This window comes from Amblyomma mixtum, chromosome 10, assembly GCF_055824585.1.
Source record: "Amblyomma mixtum isolate Tamu chromosome 10, ASM5582458v1, whole genome shotgun sequence".
Taxonomy (NCBI): domain Eukaryota; kingdom Metazoa; phylum Arthropoda; class Arachnida; order Ixodida; family Ixodidae; genus Amblyomma; species Amblyomma mixtum.
In genome coordinates, this window is record NC_143021.1 from 178101464 (window position 1) to 178118271 (window position 16808).

Sequence of the window (16808 nt, forward strand, 5' to 3'; positions counted from 1 at the left end):
TAATTGTACTTGCATAATTTTGACTAGATAATTAAGACAGGGTGTTGATCGTAAGTGTGCGTGTTTATAGCCCCTTTAGACATTATATGGTCATCTCAGCCATCATAATTGTCATTGTCACCATCATGGATCATTTCTTTCTGCCAACTTGCCTGGATGGAATGCACTCTGCTGCAGACAGGTTCAACAGGAGTGAATTGGATTGCAAGTTTCTCATTGTGTATTGTCAGCACAAGCTGCAAATCTTTGATATTTTAGTAGCTGTATGGTTTGTGTGCTTATTAAGTTTTTGAAATGTGTTGACACAAAAGTTTTTTTAATGAATCCGTGGGTACAGCATCTTTCAGTTTTTTTCAAAGTGCATTAGTGGTGGGGTAATAACTGTAGCGTTAAGCATGTGGGGACACATGAGGGAATGCTCGTGCAGTTCTTGGATGACACCTCGTGCTACCAATTCTGAGGTCGTTCTTGTGCCTTAGAGTATGCTTCAGAGTAAGACTTCTGGTATCGAAGCAGTGCGGAGACAGAGAAAACTGTTTGAGTATTTTGACACATTGATGTAAGAAGTGTTTGTTTTGAAAGTTCTGAGCCATTTCGAAGCAGCCTATGCCGTGTGGTGGACATTGCCGCTTGGACAACACAGGTATCCAAGGAGTTTGCAGCTGCTATTCAGGGACTGTACGTGGGCAAGGTTTCCCTCGGAGGGCTCGAAGAAGGCGGTGCCAATTTCTACGGCTGCATTCAGGTAACTGGACTGAATTTTCTGCTCTAAAAAAAAAACAAAAAGAAAGAGAAATGGCCTGCTTAGCCTTCGCTTTCCACTTGCTATTAACATCGTTGGCAAACAAGTAGTTTAGGCACAGGGGGCATTCATATCTGTCTGTGATAACAGTGCGACATGCTGTTTGTGTGTGTGTCAGCATCGTTTCATTTTTACTACTTCATACAGTAGAACCCCGTTCATACGTTTTTCACCGGACCGGGGAAAAAAAACGTAACAGCCGGGAAAACGCAACAGTGAGGAAAGCACCGAAAATTAATGAAAACAGTGCAGCTTTGACTTGAAACAATTTATTTCCGCAAATTGACCCTAGGACTTTAAAAAATCGAGAATGGTGGATTGCAGTTTCTTTCGCTCGCTGGAAAGAACAACGCGTTTCTCAATAGCCTGGAAGGCCGCATTGCTGTCAGCGTCGCTTTGCGGTGCGACGCACATACCTGCGGAGGAGGTCCAAAGCCGCGACGGCTTCTCCAAAAATCGGATCTGCCAACTCGCAGGAATCATGCGGCTCGTCGTCATCGTCATCACAGTCAGCGGCTTCGCTTACAACCGAGTTCGCAACGATCTCGGCAATACTTTGACATTCCGACGTCACGACGGCAGCATCCACGGCGACGTAGTCACCTCATGCGATTCCCGTGGCACCCAGCGCAATGCATAGCCTCAGTTAGCTCTTGATCACGAGAGGCTGCCTACTACTCTTCATCTTCCATGGCAGTTTCCACTTCTATGCGAAGGCCACACCGCACGCAGCAGTGCTGTGCAGTTCACGCGCTCACTGCAGTCCACGCTGAAGCGACGTTGCGCACAGCGTCAAGCACTGAAATGTTCGTAGGCTGCTCGCCGTGCTGCTCCGCGTAGGCCGCCCTGGCTGCCTGTCGACTGCGTTTAGTACATACGTCCAGCTTTTCCTCAAGGGGAAGCGCCTTCCGCTTACGCGACGCTATCACGCCATCAAAGCACGATAAAGATGTTGTTGCGACTGAGAGAAGGATGAAAAGGAGATTGCACGGGCCTGCCAACTGGCTCCAGCCGAGCCACCACCGCCGCCACTTGCAGATAGAGGAGAGTTAAAAGATAAAAAGAAAGAGTGAAAGAAAAGAAAAGACGCGCGTCGCAACAACTGCGTCCACCGAAGCGGACGCTGTCTGAGAAAAACAGATAAGCAACCGCAGCCGCGCGCCTCCTCGTCACCACCTCCCACGATAAAGATCGCGGCATTCGGCGTCCGAGGCAGATAGCCATCTAGTGGCGGCCTCTCCAACTCGCAAGCGGCTTCTTGCAGCCAGTTCCGTAGCCAAGACTTGTCAAAAATCAAAATGGCGGTTGGCGCGCATTGCCCGGGCGGGTTCGGGGAGCCCGGTTGCGACGTATCATGCGGGATCGTTTCCTCGGCTGCGACGTAACAGCGGGGTTCCCAATACATTGGATCCTATGGAAGCTATGCCGGGACCCGAAGAAAACGACGTAACAGCCGGGAAAACGCAGCAGTGAGGAACGTAACAGCGGGGTTCTACTGTATTTGAATTGAAAACCTTCACCCAGTTTCTGCCTCCTTTTTGAAGCGAAAGCTTCACTGCTGCACCTCGGGCTTCAATCGTGGACCGTGTAAACTTGAACTTTCAGCTGAGTAAGAGGCCAAACCATGAAAAAGAGAAGAAGAAATTGAATCAATATCCATGACTCGGAGTCGAAACCGTGCCTGCGTGAACAGATATCCTTTAAAGGCCGCTCAGCGAGCCAACACGCTCCGTGTTAAACTGCACCACACACTCACGCTGTGCACTGGAAAGCGTCGTCCTCATTAACTTCCATCTGCTCCGTCCCACGGCACTCCTGCTCGCCGTCGTCTTCTACAGCACAAATCCGTACTTTCGCTCTGATTCGAATTGAGTAAACATTCTCTGTAGTTTTTTTTTTCTCTCCTTTTCTTGACCGCGATTGAGAAGACAACCGTAGGCTTATTTGCCCCATTGAAACCTTCCTAACAGAAACAGTATGCTCTGCGTCAGGTTGGGTGTTGGGCCTGTCCTTGACTCTCGCTGTCAAATGACGCAGGACGTGCGCATTGGCACCAGCAAGGAAGCCTGGCTGCGTCCCGTGATGGAGCAGAATGTCCGGGATGGTTGTCACGTGCCAGACCCCTGCCTCTCGAGTCCCTGCCCCCAGCACAGCATGTGTGTGGACACCTGGGAGGAGTTCGAGTGCCGCTGCGACACAGGTGAGGTCGCCTCTCTTCTTTTATCTCGTAGACGTCTTCTTCCTCTTTTGTTGACTCGTGCAAAGAACTTCTGCGGAGATTCTCAAGCTCAATCGTAGAGGCATTGTCCACTGATGGCTTTCTTGGCTGCTCATTGTATGGTTGCCTTCCATCCTCTAGGATTGGCTGAAAAGTGACCGATAGCAAATGATGTCCAGAAGTGATTGCCATAAGTGACCAATTTATTGACTTCCTAGTGATGGGGTAATCAGTGGCAGCTCGGTATTAACGATTTTGTTGGAAGAGGTAGCTGAAATATAGCAAACAATAGAATTTCTGGGAGGTGTGCTTGCCTGAAATGCCCCAGCAAATAAAAAAAAATCTACCCAGAATGACTGCCATGGATTCACTGTGGGTTTACTTGAAGAAATGTAATAGGAAGACAGCCTCTTGATGTGATTGCTTAACACCGTTTTAAAAAGTGCTTGAAGGGTTCCAAATTTTAGCGTAAGTTGCTATATAAATGTAAAGCTCAGCTTAGTAAGTTAGTATGCCTTTCGACTGCCAGTCATTCTTAGTTTTGCTCGACTTAAGGTGACACCGAGCTTTCAAGATAAGGCTCGTAAAACCATCTCGAACATTATAGAAGTTTCCATGTGCGGTCATGACTGTTCCAGAGTACACTAGTCGCATCTCACTTAGTAAATAAAAAGTGCTAAGGCTGCGCTAAGGTGAAACAGATAGAACATGCAAAAACAAGTAACAAAGCTTCGTTGCAATGTATTAAAATTGCTTGCTTGGAACCACAGGTTACGTCGGCGAGCAGTGCACAGCCTCTTGCAGCCTGGACCCCTGCGAGGCTGACGCCCAATGCCTGGTGTCCGAGAAGGACCCCGGTGGCTTCCGGTGCCAGTGTGGGGAGGACCGCTGGGGTCGCTACTGCGAGGAGGCAAGCACACAGCCCTGCCCCTTCAACTGGTGGGGCTACCCCGTGTGCGGTCCCTGCCACTGCCCCGTCGAGCGCGGCTACCACGCCGACTGCAATAAGACCACGGGCGAATGCTACTGCGAGGTGAGCCAAACTCTGCTCCCTCTCTTTTTCTTACTCTGTCAGGGATAGCCATTTCGAACGATTAAACGCTGCTTTAGGTATGCCATCAGGAGATGAGAATGATTTCATTAACCCTTTCAGGAGTTTTGTGTGGGAAGTATACTTCCAGGCAACATTTTTCCACTTCTGGTACCACAGCGAACTCACTTTCCGCTATTTAAGCCTCAAAGAAAAAAAAAAAATTCAGGGGGCACTTTGGCTCTCTAAAGTGCTGCGAGGCGAAAACCTTTCCTTGCACACTGGTTTGCATTGATTTATTTTCATTTTTTTTTTTAGTTTTTAATTTCTTATTCATTTGTAACTTTTTCTTTTTTATTTTTCATAGTTTTTCCATTCTTGCATTTTTCTTTTCATAATTTTTGTTTTTGTTTCTTTAACTTTTCCGTCATGGAAGGAAGGAAGGGGAGTGAACGAAGACACCGTATTCACTAGACGTGCCTTTGTTCATTCCAAACCATCGAGCTGGCATGGCGGAGTGGTTAGCGTGCTCGTCTCGCACTCCGGCGACCCTGGTTCGATTCCCCAACTCGACCAATTTCCTGCTCGGTTTTATTTATTTGTCTGGTCTGACTAGAAAGGTTAATTACGCTAACTGGTTTATTAGGCAATTAACTAAACTCAGTCCCGCTTACTTGGAGCATCACTGTACAATCCCTTTAATTGGTTGCATGGTTACTAGCCAATGTACAATCGGCCCCGTTTGAAATTCGCGCACTGTGACGTCACAAGCATTTCAACCAATTGAAAAGCGTGACATTTTTGTCAACAACTCCTGCTTACAACGATGAGGCATTAAAGGCTTCCGCCTTAAAAGTGCAGCGGTGCCATCTAGCAGTGAAAAATGTTTTATGCACCTACACCTCCCAGCATGATGATAGCACATTAGTGTTTCTACGTCGTCTCTTTCTGGCTGTTGCAGCGCCTGAAAAAGTGGGATAATTTTGGTATTGTTTCTTCGACAAGCTCAGTAATTTAGTTCAGCTCAGTAACTGTCCTTCTTCATTCCCTTCTCTCTCTCTCCCTCTCTCGCAGGAGAACCACTACCAGCCAGAGGACAGTGATGTGTGCTACCCGTGCGACTGTTATGCCAATGGATCCTACAGCAACCGCTGCCACCCGGTGACGGGGCAGTGTCGCTGTCGACCAGGGGTCATAGGAAGGCAGTGCGATGCCTGCTCCAACCGCTTCGCTGAGGTCACGCTTCGCGGTTGCGAGGGTTGGTTCTTCAAATGTTTGAACGCTGAGCTACTCAAGTTGCTCAGGTTGAACTTTATCCGCAGTCAGGTGATGTACGCTGTTAATCTTTCTCCCGCTCTTGGCAGTTATCTACGATGGATGCCCGAGGTCGTTCAGTGAACGAGTATGGTGGGAACGAGCCCTCTTCAACCAGGAAGTGTCGCGAAGTTGTCCCAAGGGATCCCAAGGTGAGCTTCTCTCCTCACACAGACATTTGCTCCTTATCTTCACAAATTTCTCGCGGGTATTTTAAGTGAACTTTGTGTGACTGAGCATGCTTTGTTGAGTCATGCTCACAGCTTTGTCACTGTTTGGTTTGTTTGTCTCAGTCGCTGAGTGGTTTTCTGCCATGGCTTAAAGCAGTACAGCGCAGATAATCACACTGCGAGTCTTTTAGCATCCACTACTCTCTATGTTTACAACCATGGCTCACACGAAGAATGAATGGCTGTTTCATTATCTGCTGAGTAGAGTCCACTGGATGGCAAAGGACAAACAAGCAATGGAAACAATGAAAAAAATGCTTTGTGGGCTGAGTGTACAAAACCAGGCAGCCTTAATCTGGCAGGTCGTCGAAATCAATGTAATTGTGGCATCAGCTCCATGTGCAAAATAGTGTGATGCAAATTGTGTTTCTGCACTGATGTGTTGAGTTGAGTAGACAGTGGAGCAACTTTCCATTGCCACAAGTTTCCTGTGTTGTGTAACATGTGCCACATCACACATCTAGATGACAAAGCTTCTCACTTCAGAGAACTGAAATTGAAGCTCTTTTGTCGTATACTCTAAGCCATGCTGTTGTCCTTTACTGTGTACGGCATTGTGATTTGTGGCGCTCTGTGCATTATGAAAATGATGACCCGAAATGTGTTTGAAAAATTCTCAAAATTTGATAAATATTTTTATTGCTGCCTCTTAGAATCTCCATCTCTTCTTTCTCTCAACTTTTTTAACAGGCAAAGCAACTCGCCTGTGCGACCAGGAGAGCGGCTGGCTGGAGCCGGACATGTTCAACTGTGTTTCCGACGCCTTTGTGCCGCTGTCGGAGCAGCTCCGCGTCCTGGAGCGTGACAAGCTTCCGCTCAACACGTACAGCGCCGTCCGCGTGGCCAAGCAGCTTCGTACTGCCACCAACACAACGCACTCTGACCCTGCTGGCCTTTACGGAACTGACGTTCTGCTGGCTTCCCGGCTCTTGCACCACGTGCTCTCGTACGAGAACCACCAGGCGGGGCTCAACCTGACCCACCGACAAGACCGCGGTTTCATCAGGAACCTGGTGAACACAGCGAGCGTCATCCTGGATACGCGTTACGCAGCTCACTGGGAGCGCGTTGTGTCGCTCACAGGCCAGGGGCCGGCGCACCTGCTCAAGATGTTCGAGAAGTACGGCCACACGCTCGCCTTGAGCCGGCAGGACACCTTCACGGAACCGTTTGAAATCTCGGCTCCAAATGTTGGTAAGTTTGCTGTTTCTATGCGTGGTGTGTCAGGTAGCATGGTGAAAATGTTTTGCGTGGGACTGACAGCTGTCAGTCATCTCATTTAGTTTTATTTAATCATTTCTTACTTTACATAAGGACGAGAGGTACTTATGTCAGCAAAGCACTAGGGGAAGAGAGCAAGAGAAAAAAAAAACGTTACAGTTGCAGTGAAATTTGGTGAAAAAAACAAAACAGAGCTAGAGAATAAATTTTAATCAAATTTTTTCAATGTGCACAGGTTCGAAAACACAGAACAAAGCAGATAATATAGTTCCTTATTGGAGCCATAAGAATTCAAGTGGGAATGTCATTGTAGAGTTCAAACCATTTACAGTAGAGCGTCGCTATTTTAAACTCGGTTATAGTAACAACTTGGATATAGTAAAGTGATGCTGCGATCCTATTTCGCCTTCTATAGAGGACTGTACATATTTTTTTGGTGATAGTAAAGATTTTTATTCAGAGAAACAGCTATAGTAACGAGCGTCTGGCCGCGGCAATGTACTTCCCGCTGAATGATGACGTGACTCACATAAAGCCTACGATCGCGACGCAAATAGATTCCGAACACGATAAAATGGCGCTCTATGAGGTGGCTTCACCACCTAGCTAAAGAGCCGCGAGGAGAAGCCAACTTTTTTGACGCCTTGATGGCATGAGATAAAGCGCGCGGCGCGCACGGAAAAAATAGACCTAGCTACGAACGTAGAAAGAAGGCGGCGTGAGTCGCTGAGAAAGGAAAGCCAGTAAAAGTGCATTGAGGAGTAGAAAAGGGATGAAAAGGACATGCATTCTTACCACACAGCGGCAATGCATAAGCGCTTTTGCCGCACTAGTCTGTGTCGCACGCATTTCTTAACTATTGCCTCTTAAATGATGCTGAGGCCACGGAATACGATGCTGTGACCATGTAAAGCATTAGATTTCGCATGGAATCAAACTCTGTTTATTTTCGTAGCCGTGTTGTATTCGTGTAAGTGTGGTACTTCCACAATATGTAAACGAAGTCGATAACGTGATAACATGTGATAGCTGAAAATAAATAATTATCACATAATGGGACAATAAGAGCAGGATGTAAGGTTTTTCTGAGTGTTTCTTTTATAAACCAACACTTCATGCTTAGTAAGCAGCCAGAGAGTATAGCCAAAGCCATGCCATCACCAACAGCTGGTATAGTAAAGGCACTGATACAGTAAAGCATTTTGCTGCTCCGAGCTGCTTTACTATAGAGGGGTTCTAGTGTAATATTTTTTCCAATATTTCTCGGAGATATCTATGGCATCTCTTAAGATGAAGTGGTTTAACTGCTACACTTTCATTTGTGCCTGCATTGACATAGAAATGCAGCCATCTAAGAGCCACTGCATTGAGCATGGTGAAAATTATTTTAATTAATAAAGCATGAAGTACTTGCTATGTCTGCTGCAAAAAGATGTACTGCCCTGTTCCACCCGAAAAAAAGTTAATGATGAAGTCTCACTGCGTATTTGCTGGAAAGCATGCTTGCAGCTAACCTTTCCAAAGGGAAGCTCGCTGACCAGCAGAGCTAAAAAAGAACTCTTTTTTCATGCAGTTCTTGGAATGGACACAATATCTCCAGCAGAAACCAAAGGTTCCTTCATCGAGCACGGAGCCTCAGAGGGGCCATCCATTTGGTTGCCAAAGTATAACAACTACGTGCTTCGAAAGCCCAATCCTGAAATCACCTCCGTGTCTCTTTCGCTGGCCTCCCTTGGTATCTCGGCAAAGTCTGGTAAGTGCCAAGACGCAAACCCACTTTTACATGCCCTAGTTGCCCCGGCAGACAGCCAGGTAAACCACAATGCAAACATACAAAGTCACATTCCAAGTCTTGTGTGGATTGCGGAAGATTAAGCTCGAAAAGGGGCTGTTGGCATTCTGTATTGATGCAAGCTTTTTCTACATAAAGTAGTGCCATTTGTTGGCGAGATCATTTAGGATGCTGGGTTCTCATTTTTGACTGAAAGTGCCAGGCAGAGAAATACTGTAAACCAGGGCATCTTAGGCTGGGTTCCTTGGAACGGTTTGGGTTCCTTGGAGTGCATTGTGGTTTCCCCAGTGCCTAATTCATGCATGCATCAGCCACAATCTTTTTTTTTTACCCACTTTATTGTGGGACTAACCGCACTGTAATTGGTGATAGCAGACTGTTTACTATACAGCCAGTCGTTATCACTAATTGAATTTGGGCATTTTTTGAGAGGCCGTGCATCTGCGTGCGTGCATGCTAGGCAGATAGAGGTGAAAGCCAAGGTATGTGGGTTTCATCAGCGTCTTCTGAAAGCTACTGAGGTTCCCCAAAGCTGTAAAGATTAAGAACAACCCCTACCATATAAATGTTAGAAATTTCTGTCTTAGTGCTTCTTGATTATCTGTGAAACACGCCCATTGTGGCTTGAGTGAATTGTTTGGAAAAATTGGTGCCTTACATTTTTTAAACTATTCCAGAACCACCTCCACGTGGCTTTGGAAAGAAAGCAGTTGTTGTCTACAGTGTCTACCCAAACCTGGATGGACTCTTTCCGGCTGCTTATGACCAAACTATCAGGTGGGTGGCAGGATTTTGCTTCTTTGCAAGTGTGCATACTGCGTAACTTTCGGTGGCTCAAATAGGTAGCTTATTTGTCGAGTATCCACTGTCGCAAGCATAGGGCATGAGCCCTCGAGTGAGACAGTGAAGGAGGGAAAACCCAATCCTTGGCACAGAGCAGCAGAATCACTGTCGCTTTGGGCATCGTGATTCTGGCGGCATCTGGTAGTTGGAAGCAGAACCAGCCACATGCACTTGTCATGTCTGTTGTGCCTGCAGCTTTGCCATTAACTGTTTCATTTGTGCCATTAAAGGGGCCGCGAAACACTGCTTGGGGGGATACCGGCTATACTTCAGGTGGATTCTTTATGTCACACAGACGCTGACTTAAAAAGAATTACAGGAATCGATGCACAGCAACGGGAGTTATTCAGTGATGAAATTTCAAAATACAAGAAAACAAAACACTGCCCTCAACTCGATTTTGGCGGGGCTTCCCACTCCCATTTCGCTCTCCCAATGACGGCACCTGGCCCAACCAATCAAAACAGCCAGCCGTCACGGAAGTTTGCACTCCATGGTTGCCTGCTCTCTGTAACTCGTTCTTGCTGAGACTGGCAGCGTCGTTTTCATGCCAGAGCCCCTGGTGGTGTATTTTTTATTTTACTTGCTTTGCAGGGCTTTCATCTAAGACAGACAAGTTCGTTTTAGTTGCTCTAATATAAAACACCGACAGGTGACAAAATGTGTCTCTATATTTACACAAGTTGCAGAATATTTACTGTTTGTCCAATCATCAAGCTCGCGCCAGGTGATGTCATATCCACTGCTAAAACCCACCACTGTGTGGGGACACCATCAGAGCCATGAATTTGTTTTTCGGAGGACAGTAAAATATTAAAAAACGGAATATATGCGGTGTTACCGACGCTAATAGCACCATTATAACTCACTGTATGCGATCAACTGGCACAGTCAACTAAGATTGTGTTTCTGGGCCCCTTTAAAGGGATCAGTTGAAGCCGGCCTTTATTGACAGATTACTGCATCCTGATAACTAACAGGCTAACTGATTGAAAACAAAGCTTTTATAAGGTACGAAAGGCTAACGCATTAAATACACTTATCACCGGCTGTGAATTACAAGTGAAGCGCAACGACGTCAGTAGATCTTTGGTTGCAGATCCCTGTGGATAGACCACAATGTCATTTACTTCTGAACGGTGACAATCGAGTTCCTTTTGTTACTGACAGCATCTGCAGTCATCGCAAATTTTAATTGAGCGGTAGGAAAAAAAAAAAATCTTCCATCTTTAATTCCAGCTTTCTCAGCAATCAACGTGCCCATTACTGCGAAACAAGCATTGCCCCCGCTACAAAGAGCCAATCGCATTGTTTTATTACGAACTTTTTTTTTTATTTTTATTGAGAGATTACTCAAGTATTGTTTTTAATAATATCAAATGTTTAATTTTTGTTTATGTTTGTTCTAATTATTTTTGCATGTTTATTAATTTTTACTGATTAACTCTTTCCTAAATTGGAGTGTCCCCTCAGTTACTTGTCAATCACCTTGAAACGCGCCTAGTGGATCTGTCTGCAGTTGCTTCCATAGCCACGTATAGCACCAAGGACTGAACGTGCATGTGGCCTATGTTATAATGCCTGCATGTTGAAGGCATTTTCAGTATATGTCTATGCATGTTTTTCTGCTTTACTGCATCGTAATACGGCGCCATGCTATTTTTCTTCAACTTGCAGGCAGAAGTTTGGCGTCGAGTTGGCGCTCGGAAGTCCGGTGACTACACTGGTGGTCCAGCCTGCGAATGCCGGCACACCCGTTGGCCAGATCAAAGTTCGCTTCCACTTCCCAAGGACTCGATCACGTGGTGAACACCCACAGTGTGTCTTCTGGATGTTTTCTTCAAGGTGAGCCTAACCGTGGTGGCAGTAATGGGAATCACCCTTGCATAACAGTACTGGACATGCGAAAGAGCTAGTGAGTAGTATTCAAGCAACAGTTGTTGCTCTTCGAGTTGGTGTGTAAGATTTCAGCCTTACGAAGGACAATACAACTGGAATGTTAATGAGCCACTGTAATTGAACTGCTTCACTACCCTGACAACCTTTTAAAGTTCAGTGTGAACATGTGAACCCGCTGAACCCTTAAGAGGGTTCAGCTTAAGTTAAGGACAACGCAGCGAGCTATGGAAAGAAAAATGACAGGTGTAACGTTAAGAGATCGGAAGTGGGCGGAGTGGGTGAAAGAACAAACGCGCGTTAATGATATCCTAGTTGAAATCAAGAGGAAGAAGTGGGCTTGGGCAGGGCATGTAATGCGAGGGCAAGATAACCGCTGGTCCTTAAGGGTAACGGAGTGGATTCCAAGAGAAGGCAAACGTAGCAGGGGACGGCAGAAAGTTAGGTGGGCGGATGAGATTAAGAAGTTTTCGGGGATACATTGGCCGCAACTGGCGCAGGACAGGGTTAATTGGAGAGACATGAGAGAGGCCTTTGCCCTGCAGTGGGCATAGTCAGGCTGATGATGATGATGATGTGAACATGTGAGGCAGTCTCTGTGGGCTGTAGGGCGCTTTTGGAGGGGACTGTTGTGAGGCAGTCTTCTTTTCATCTAAATAACTACCGCAATGAGCTTCCACGACAGTGTGTGAGTTATTATTGTTCCTTTTCAATGGTTGACTGCAAAACTAAAAATTGGTTTTATCGTGTTCACAGTGCTTGCTGGCTTTCTCATAGCAGAATCACAAATGTGATGGGCAGTCTCAGGTAAAGCTAGTTTTCATGTCGCGCATAAAATTATGATGTGTCACACATACTCCCGGTGCTAAAAATCGGAACCTTTGTAACAATGGCTCTGCAACCACCTCAGCTTGTGAAAAACAGGCAGTCACAAAGGTAATAATAGCAAGAGTTGCATTCTTTTGAATATTTGGTCATGATGTCTATCTTAACAAAAGATGTGCTGGCTGTTATCACATTTGATCAGAGGAACAACAATAGTAAGCATAATCCATAGCAGTTCAAGAAAGAATGTAGTAAGCTGAATGTCTAATTTCTGCATTAGCAATTGTCTTGCTCTAGCCTGTGAGCATAACCTTATAGCTTATCTGTGCAGAAGTAAAATATTATAGTTTAAACTTTATTTATACCAAGCTTGAGGGCAGTGTGTTGTAATTATGGATGCTGTTTTCACTTTGTTATGAGATCAGAATGGTAATGTCAAGCACCCTAGCTGCATCAAGAAGCTGACTCTTGTCATCCATTTATGGCCCTAGTATAGCACATTACAATCGAATATATTTTGAAATCTTGTAGCATTAATAAGGCCCCTAATTTTCTGCAGCGGAATATTTTAAATTCAGTGAATTTAGAACTCGTGCTGCACAGTTCTATGCGTGTTCGTTCTTTTACCCTTTCCCTCAACCCAATGGCTCTTTCACTGCTTTCTGTTCTTGCTCGTGGCCTGCATTGCCTTCTTTTCACGTTTGTAGCAACTCTCTCTCTCGCCAGTGCATGCCGCACGCTTCGCCTCGATGACTCTAGGTAGTAGAGAAGTTGGCTTTTTTCTTCAGCTTACCATCCTGGTGGCAGAGCTCACTGTGGGCGTCTCGGAGAACAGAGCAAAAAAAAAATTGCTTAATATTTAGAGCTTGGTTTCAGATGTAATGCTAGGTGCTTTCTGAAAAAAACAAGTTAAGGAAAAAAACTGGTAGTTTATATTCGAGCAAATGCAGTAATATTGCTTTTGGCAGGCACCAGTGTTGTGACTCTTCCCATAGAAGCATGTGAGCTCTTTGCTTCCAGAACAGCAGCGCTTGACGCGCTAGCATGGTTGAGCGCATGGGGGATCAAGCATGTGAAGGCATCGGCAGCAATTTGTTCATTACCAGGGCCTACCTTTCAAGGGAATTCATGCGATTAATTCAAGCAACTTCTCATCATTTGTCATTCCCATTGATGTCTGCAAATACAATACAATTGTAAAATAAAATTAATGTAACTGCTAAGACATAATACTGCAAATAATACTAATATCTACGAGTTCCCATGGAATTACAGAAAACTAAGGGCTTTAAACATGAATCATATTGGCACTTGCTGTGTTAGGTGAGAACAGATTTCTTTGCCTTTCTTTTTCTTTTTTTTTTTGCAGTCTTCTGTTCTGACATTGAAATGTACATGTTTTCTCTCATCTGAAGTGGTCGTGGGAAATGGTCAAGCCGTGGCTGCAAGGTTGAAGGGCTCGATGCTACGTACGTCAACTGTTCCTGTGACCATCTCAGCAGCTTTGCTGTACTGACGGACATTGTCAGTCGAGAGGTGAGAGCGCTCTAGTGTTCACTCTTTCTTTTGTGCGAAGATGGTGTGCAATCACTATTCCGTATGTTAAGTGTGGTCCGAGCATTACATTGTTGGGCCACATCAAGAGGTTAGCCTCGATCTCTGCGTAAAAAATACAGGACGTAAAACCTCGTTGATATGTTCCCGGTTGAAACGGTTTCCCGGTTCGTACGCTGCAATTCGTGAACATTTAAAATGTCCCATACAGTTACGCAGTATTTCACCCAGTTAATGCGTTCCTGGATAACACAACTTCCCTGCTACTACGTTTAAAATTTCGACAAATTTTGGCCGTTTAACACGTCCATTGATCAACCACAGATGTTAAAAACATAGAAGTTGGCCGGATGTGAGGACATGCGACATGAAAAGCATCAGTCACCCGCCATGGAGGCTTCTCTGCAGTGCTTAGCTGAAAGAAGGCGAAGCATTATTGTCATCAACAACAACAAAAATAGAAACGGCACGCTAGAATTTGAGGCAGCCCTTCTTGAAGGGAGCGACATAACGAGGACAATCGCTGAGGTTTCCTTGTGGGTGCGAAAGGTCAAGGGGGCGAAACATCTATGAACTACAGCGATTCGCGTAAAAACGCTGCGACAATCAGCCGCTGCAGTGACTTCTCCGTGATACTTAGGTGCAAAAGGGCGAAGCATCTGAAAATGACGAGAAAGATATTTTGGTTACTTTCATCATTGCCGTCGATGGACGGGATTTGTTAAGAAGTTTCTTCCGTGCTTCAGACAGCACAAACGCAGAATGAATTCTGTAGACAGAAGGTTGTCGACAGAAGCTTGTCAGCAGAAGCGTCATGCTTTTCGGTTGGTCGAAATGGTTATGACGTCAGAGTGCGCAGATCTGGAGTAATGAGGTCACCCACGGAAATAAAAAATAGTTAAGAAAAAAATTAAAATAAAATAAAATTAAAAAACATAACAGGTTATAAAAATTTAAAAAAAAAACAAATAAAAACGAAATAAACAAAAGATTAAAAACCCTATAAAGAGGAAGATGATCAGCAGTTGGAGCAGCAGACCCGACGCGAGGCGCGAGACGAGAAGACGACGATCGGCAGCTGAAGCAGCAGAGCCGATGTGCGGCGCGAGACGAGAGCGTGAACAGTTCTGGGACCGGACTTATCCTTGCCCGCTCTAACCGGCCTTCACAACTGTGAGTAAAGGCCGTTACAACCTTAAGAAATAAAAAAGCTAAAAAGGTAAAAAATAAAGAAATCAATGCCAAACAGTGCGGCAGGAAAGGCTTTCGCGTTGCAGCACTTTAGAGAGCCAAAGTGTCCCCTGAATTTTTGCCCTGTTTCTAGTGCTTAACGTTCCAACACCTTAATTGCCTTTCACTTGCCAGCATCTGGCCGAGGTGTCGACAGCGGAAGGAGCGGTGGCCTGGTCCGGCCTGGTTGGTGCCCTCTTCATGCTGTTCCTGACGTGGCTGGTGCTGAGCCTGCTCCGGGGGACGTGCACCAACTCCAACGCGATCCACCGGAACCTCGTCGGCTGCCTTTTCGTCTCCCTGCTGCTCTTCCTGGTGGCCCTCAAGCTGCGCCGAACACTGCTGTACCAGGAGGTGGGCATTGTCATATTGCAGTGCACCAGTGGCACACTCGCACTGCTGGAAAGGTCACGCTGGTCAGTTGCAGTGGGCAAGGAGTAATACCCGTGCCACACGCGCACAAGAAAGGGCAGTAAATGCTTAACGCCTTAAGCCCCGCCGCGGTGGCTCAGTGGTTATGGTGCTTGGCTGCTGTCCCGAAAGACGCGGGTTCGATCCCGGCCGCGGCGGTCGAATTTCGATGGAGGCGAAATTCTAGAGGCCCGTGTACTGTGCGATGTTGGTGCGCGTTAAAGAACCCCAGGTGGTCGAAATTTCTGGAGCCCTTCACTACGGTGTCCCTCATAGCCTGAGTTGCTTCGGGACGTTAAACCCCAATAAGCCAATAAGCCAAGCTTAAGTCGTTAAATTTGTTAATGCCATTATTTTCGGAGTTGGTGCTACACGTCCACATTTAATGCCATTATCGAAAGTGAGGATGACGATAGCACTTGCAAGGCAGTCAGAAGTTTCATCTGAATGTAAACAGTGCTAATGAGCACAATAGATATATCGGGAATGTTGTTCAAATGTAGTGTAAAAATGATTTTCCAGAAAATACGGCTGTTCTTGCTTTACAAGTCGAAAAAGTAGCTATAAACTCGCATGTCGGCACACAAGTCGAGAGTACCTGTCAAAAAGGCTGGTTAAAATGGCGATCTTCGCATCGAAAACGCGGCATATATAGATGCTTCATCTCATAAAGTTACGAATTAACCGTTTGCTACTGGTTAGAAAGTAGTTACTCATGCTTTTCTGTGTGTGGAATGGGAACGAGAGTACACATTGCACGGGCGAATGAGTTGTGGCGAACTCAGCAGGTCTCAAATGGCAGTAAGGCTAATGCCATTAAATTTATGCATGTGGCACCACATCAATGCCATTAAAACTTGAGGCAGTAAGCGCTTAATGGCATTAAATCTGTCCATGTGGCACGGGTATTAAGGGTGGACGGGGGTCTTAAAGCTAACCTTTTTATTTATGTCTAGAATCTCATGAAATTTTGCGCACAGAAGCGTTTTTCTCTTCTGATTCCAAATATGTTATCATAATTTAGCTGGTCATCTTAGATCAAAAGTTATCTTAAAGTCTACTGCGTAATTAGGTAATTTCTTATGCAACTTTAATGAACTTTCTTATTGCATTTTATTGCTTTGATTACATGAATTGATAGCCAGAGGATTTCCATACCTGATGACATTCTTACTTTTTTTGTTTAGGCCACATATATAGATAGCAATTTACAATTAGCTTAACGAGTTGCAGTGTGAAATACTGTGATCTTTTACTCTCACCATAGTATATCAGGATGACATGCCTTTAGAGAAAAACGAAGAATGTCACCGGGTATGGGAACTCTCTGGCTATCAATTCAAGTAATTAAAAGCAACAAAATGCGTTGAGAAAGTTTATTAAAGCTGCGTAAGAAATTGCCAAATTACTTTTTAGACTTTGTAAGATTTAAGGCCACCAGC

General features: G+C 45.4%; 1 protein-coding gene across 2 annotated transcripts in view; it reads left to right on the forward strand.

Moving 5' to 3' along the window:
- The window catches only part of stan (Protocadherin-like wing polarity protein stan), a 58610-nt gene that overhangs the window by 25862 nt on the left and 15940 nt on the right, over positions 1 to 16808 (forward strand). For both annotated transcript variants that reach the window (XM_089563143.1, XM_089563144.1), the window contains exons 14-24: positions 644 to 745; positions 2840 to 3002; positions 3791 to 4053; positions 5125 to 5308; positions 5415 to 5516; positions 6285 to 6788; positions 8389 to 8568; positions 9285 to 9384; positions 11128 to 11295; positions 13587 to 13707; positions 15091 to 15309. In XM_089563143.1, the coding sequence (XP_089419269.1) occupies positions 644 to 745; positions 2840 to 3002; positions 3791 to 4053; positions 5125 to 5308; positions 5415 to 5516; positions 6285 to 6788; positions 8389 to 8568; positions 9285 to 9384; positions 11128 to 11295; positions 13587 to 13707; positions 15091 to 15309 (2106 nt within the window). The remainder of the gene's footprint in view (positions 1 to 643; positions 746 to 2839; positions 3003 to 3790; positions 4054 to 5124; positions 5309 to 5414; positions 5517 to 6284; positions 6789 to 8388; positions 8569 to 9284; positions 9385 to 11127; positions 11296 to 13586; positions 13708 to 15090; positions 15310 to 16808) is intronic.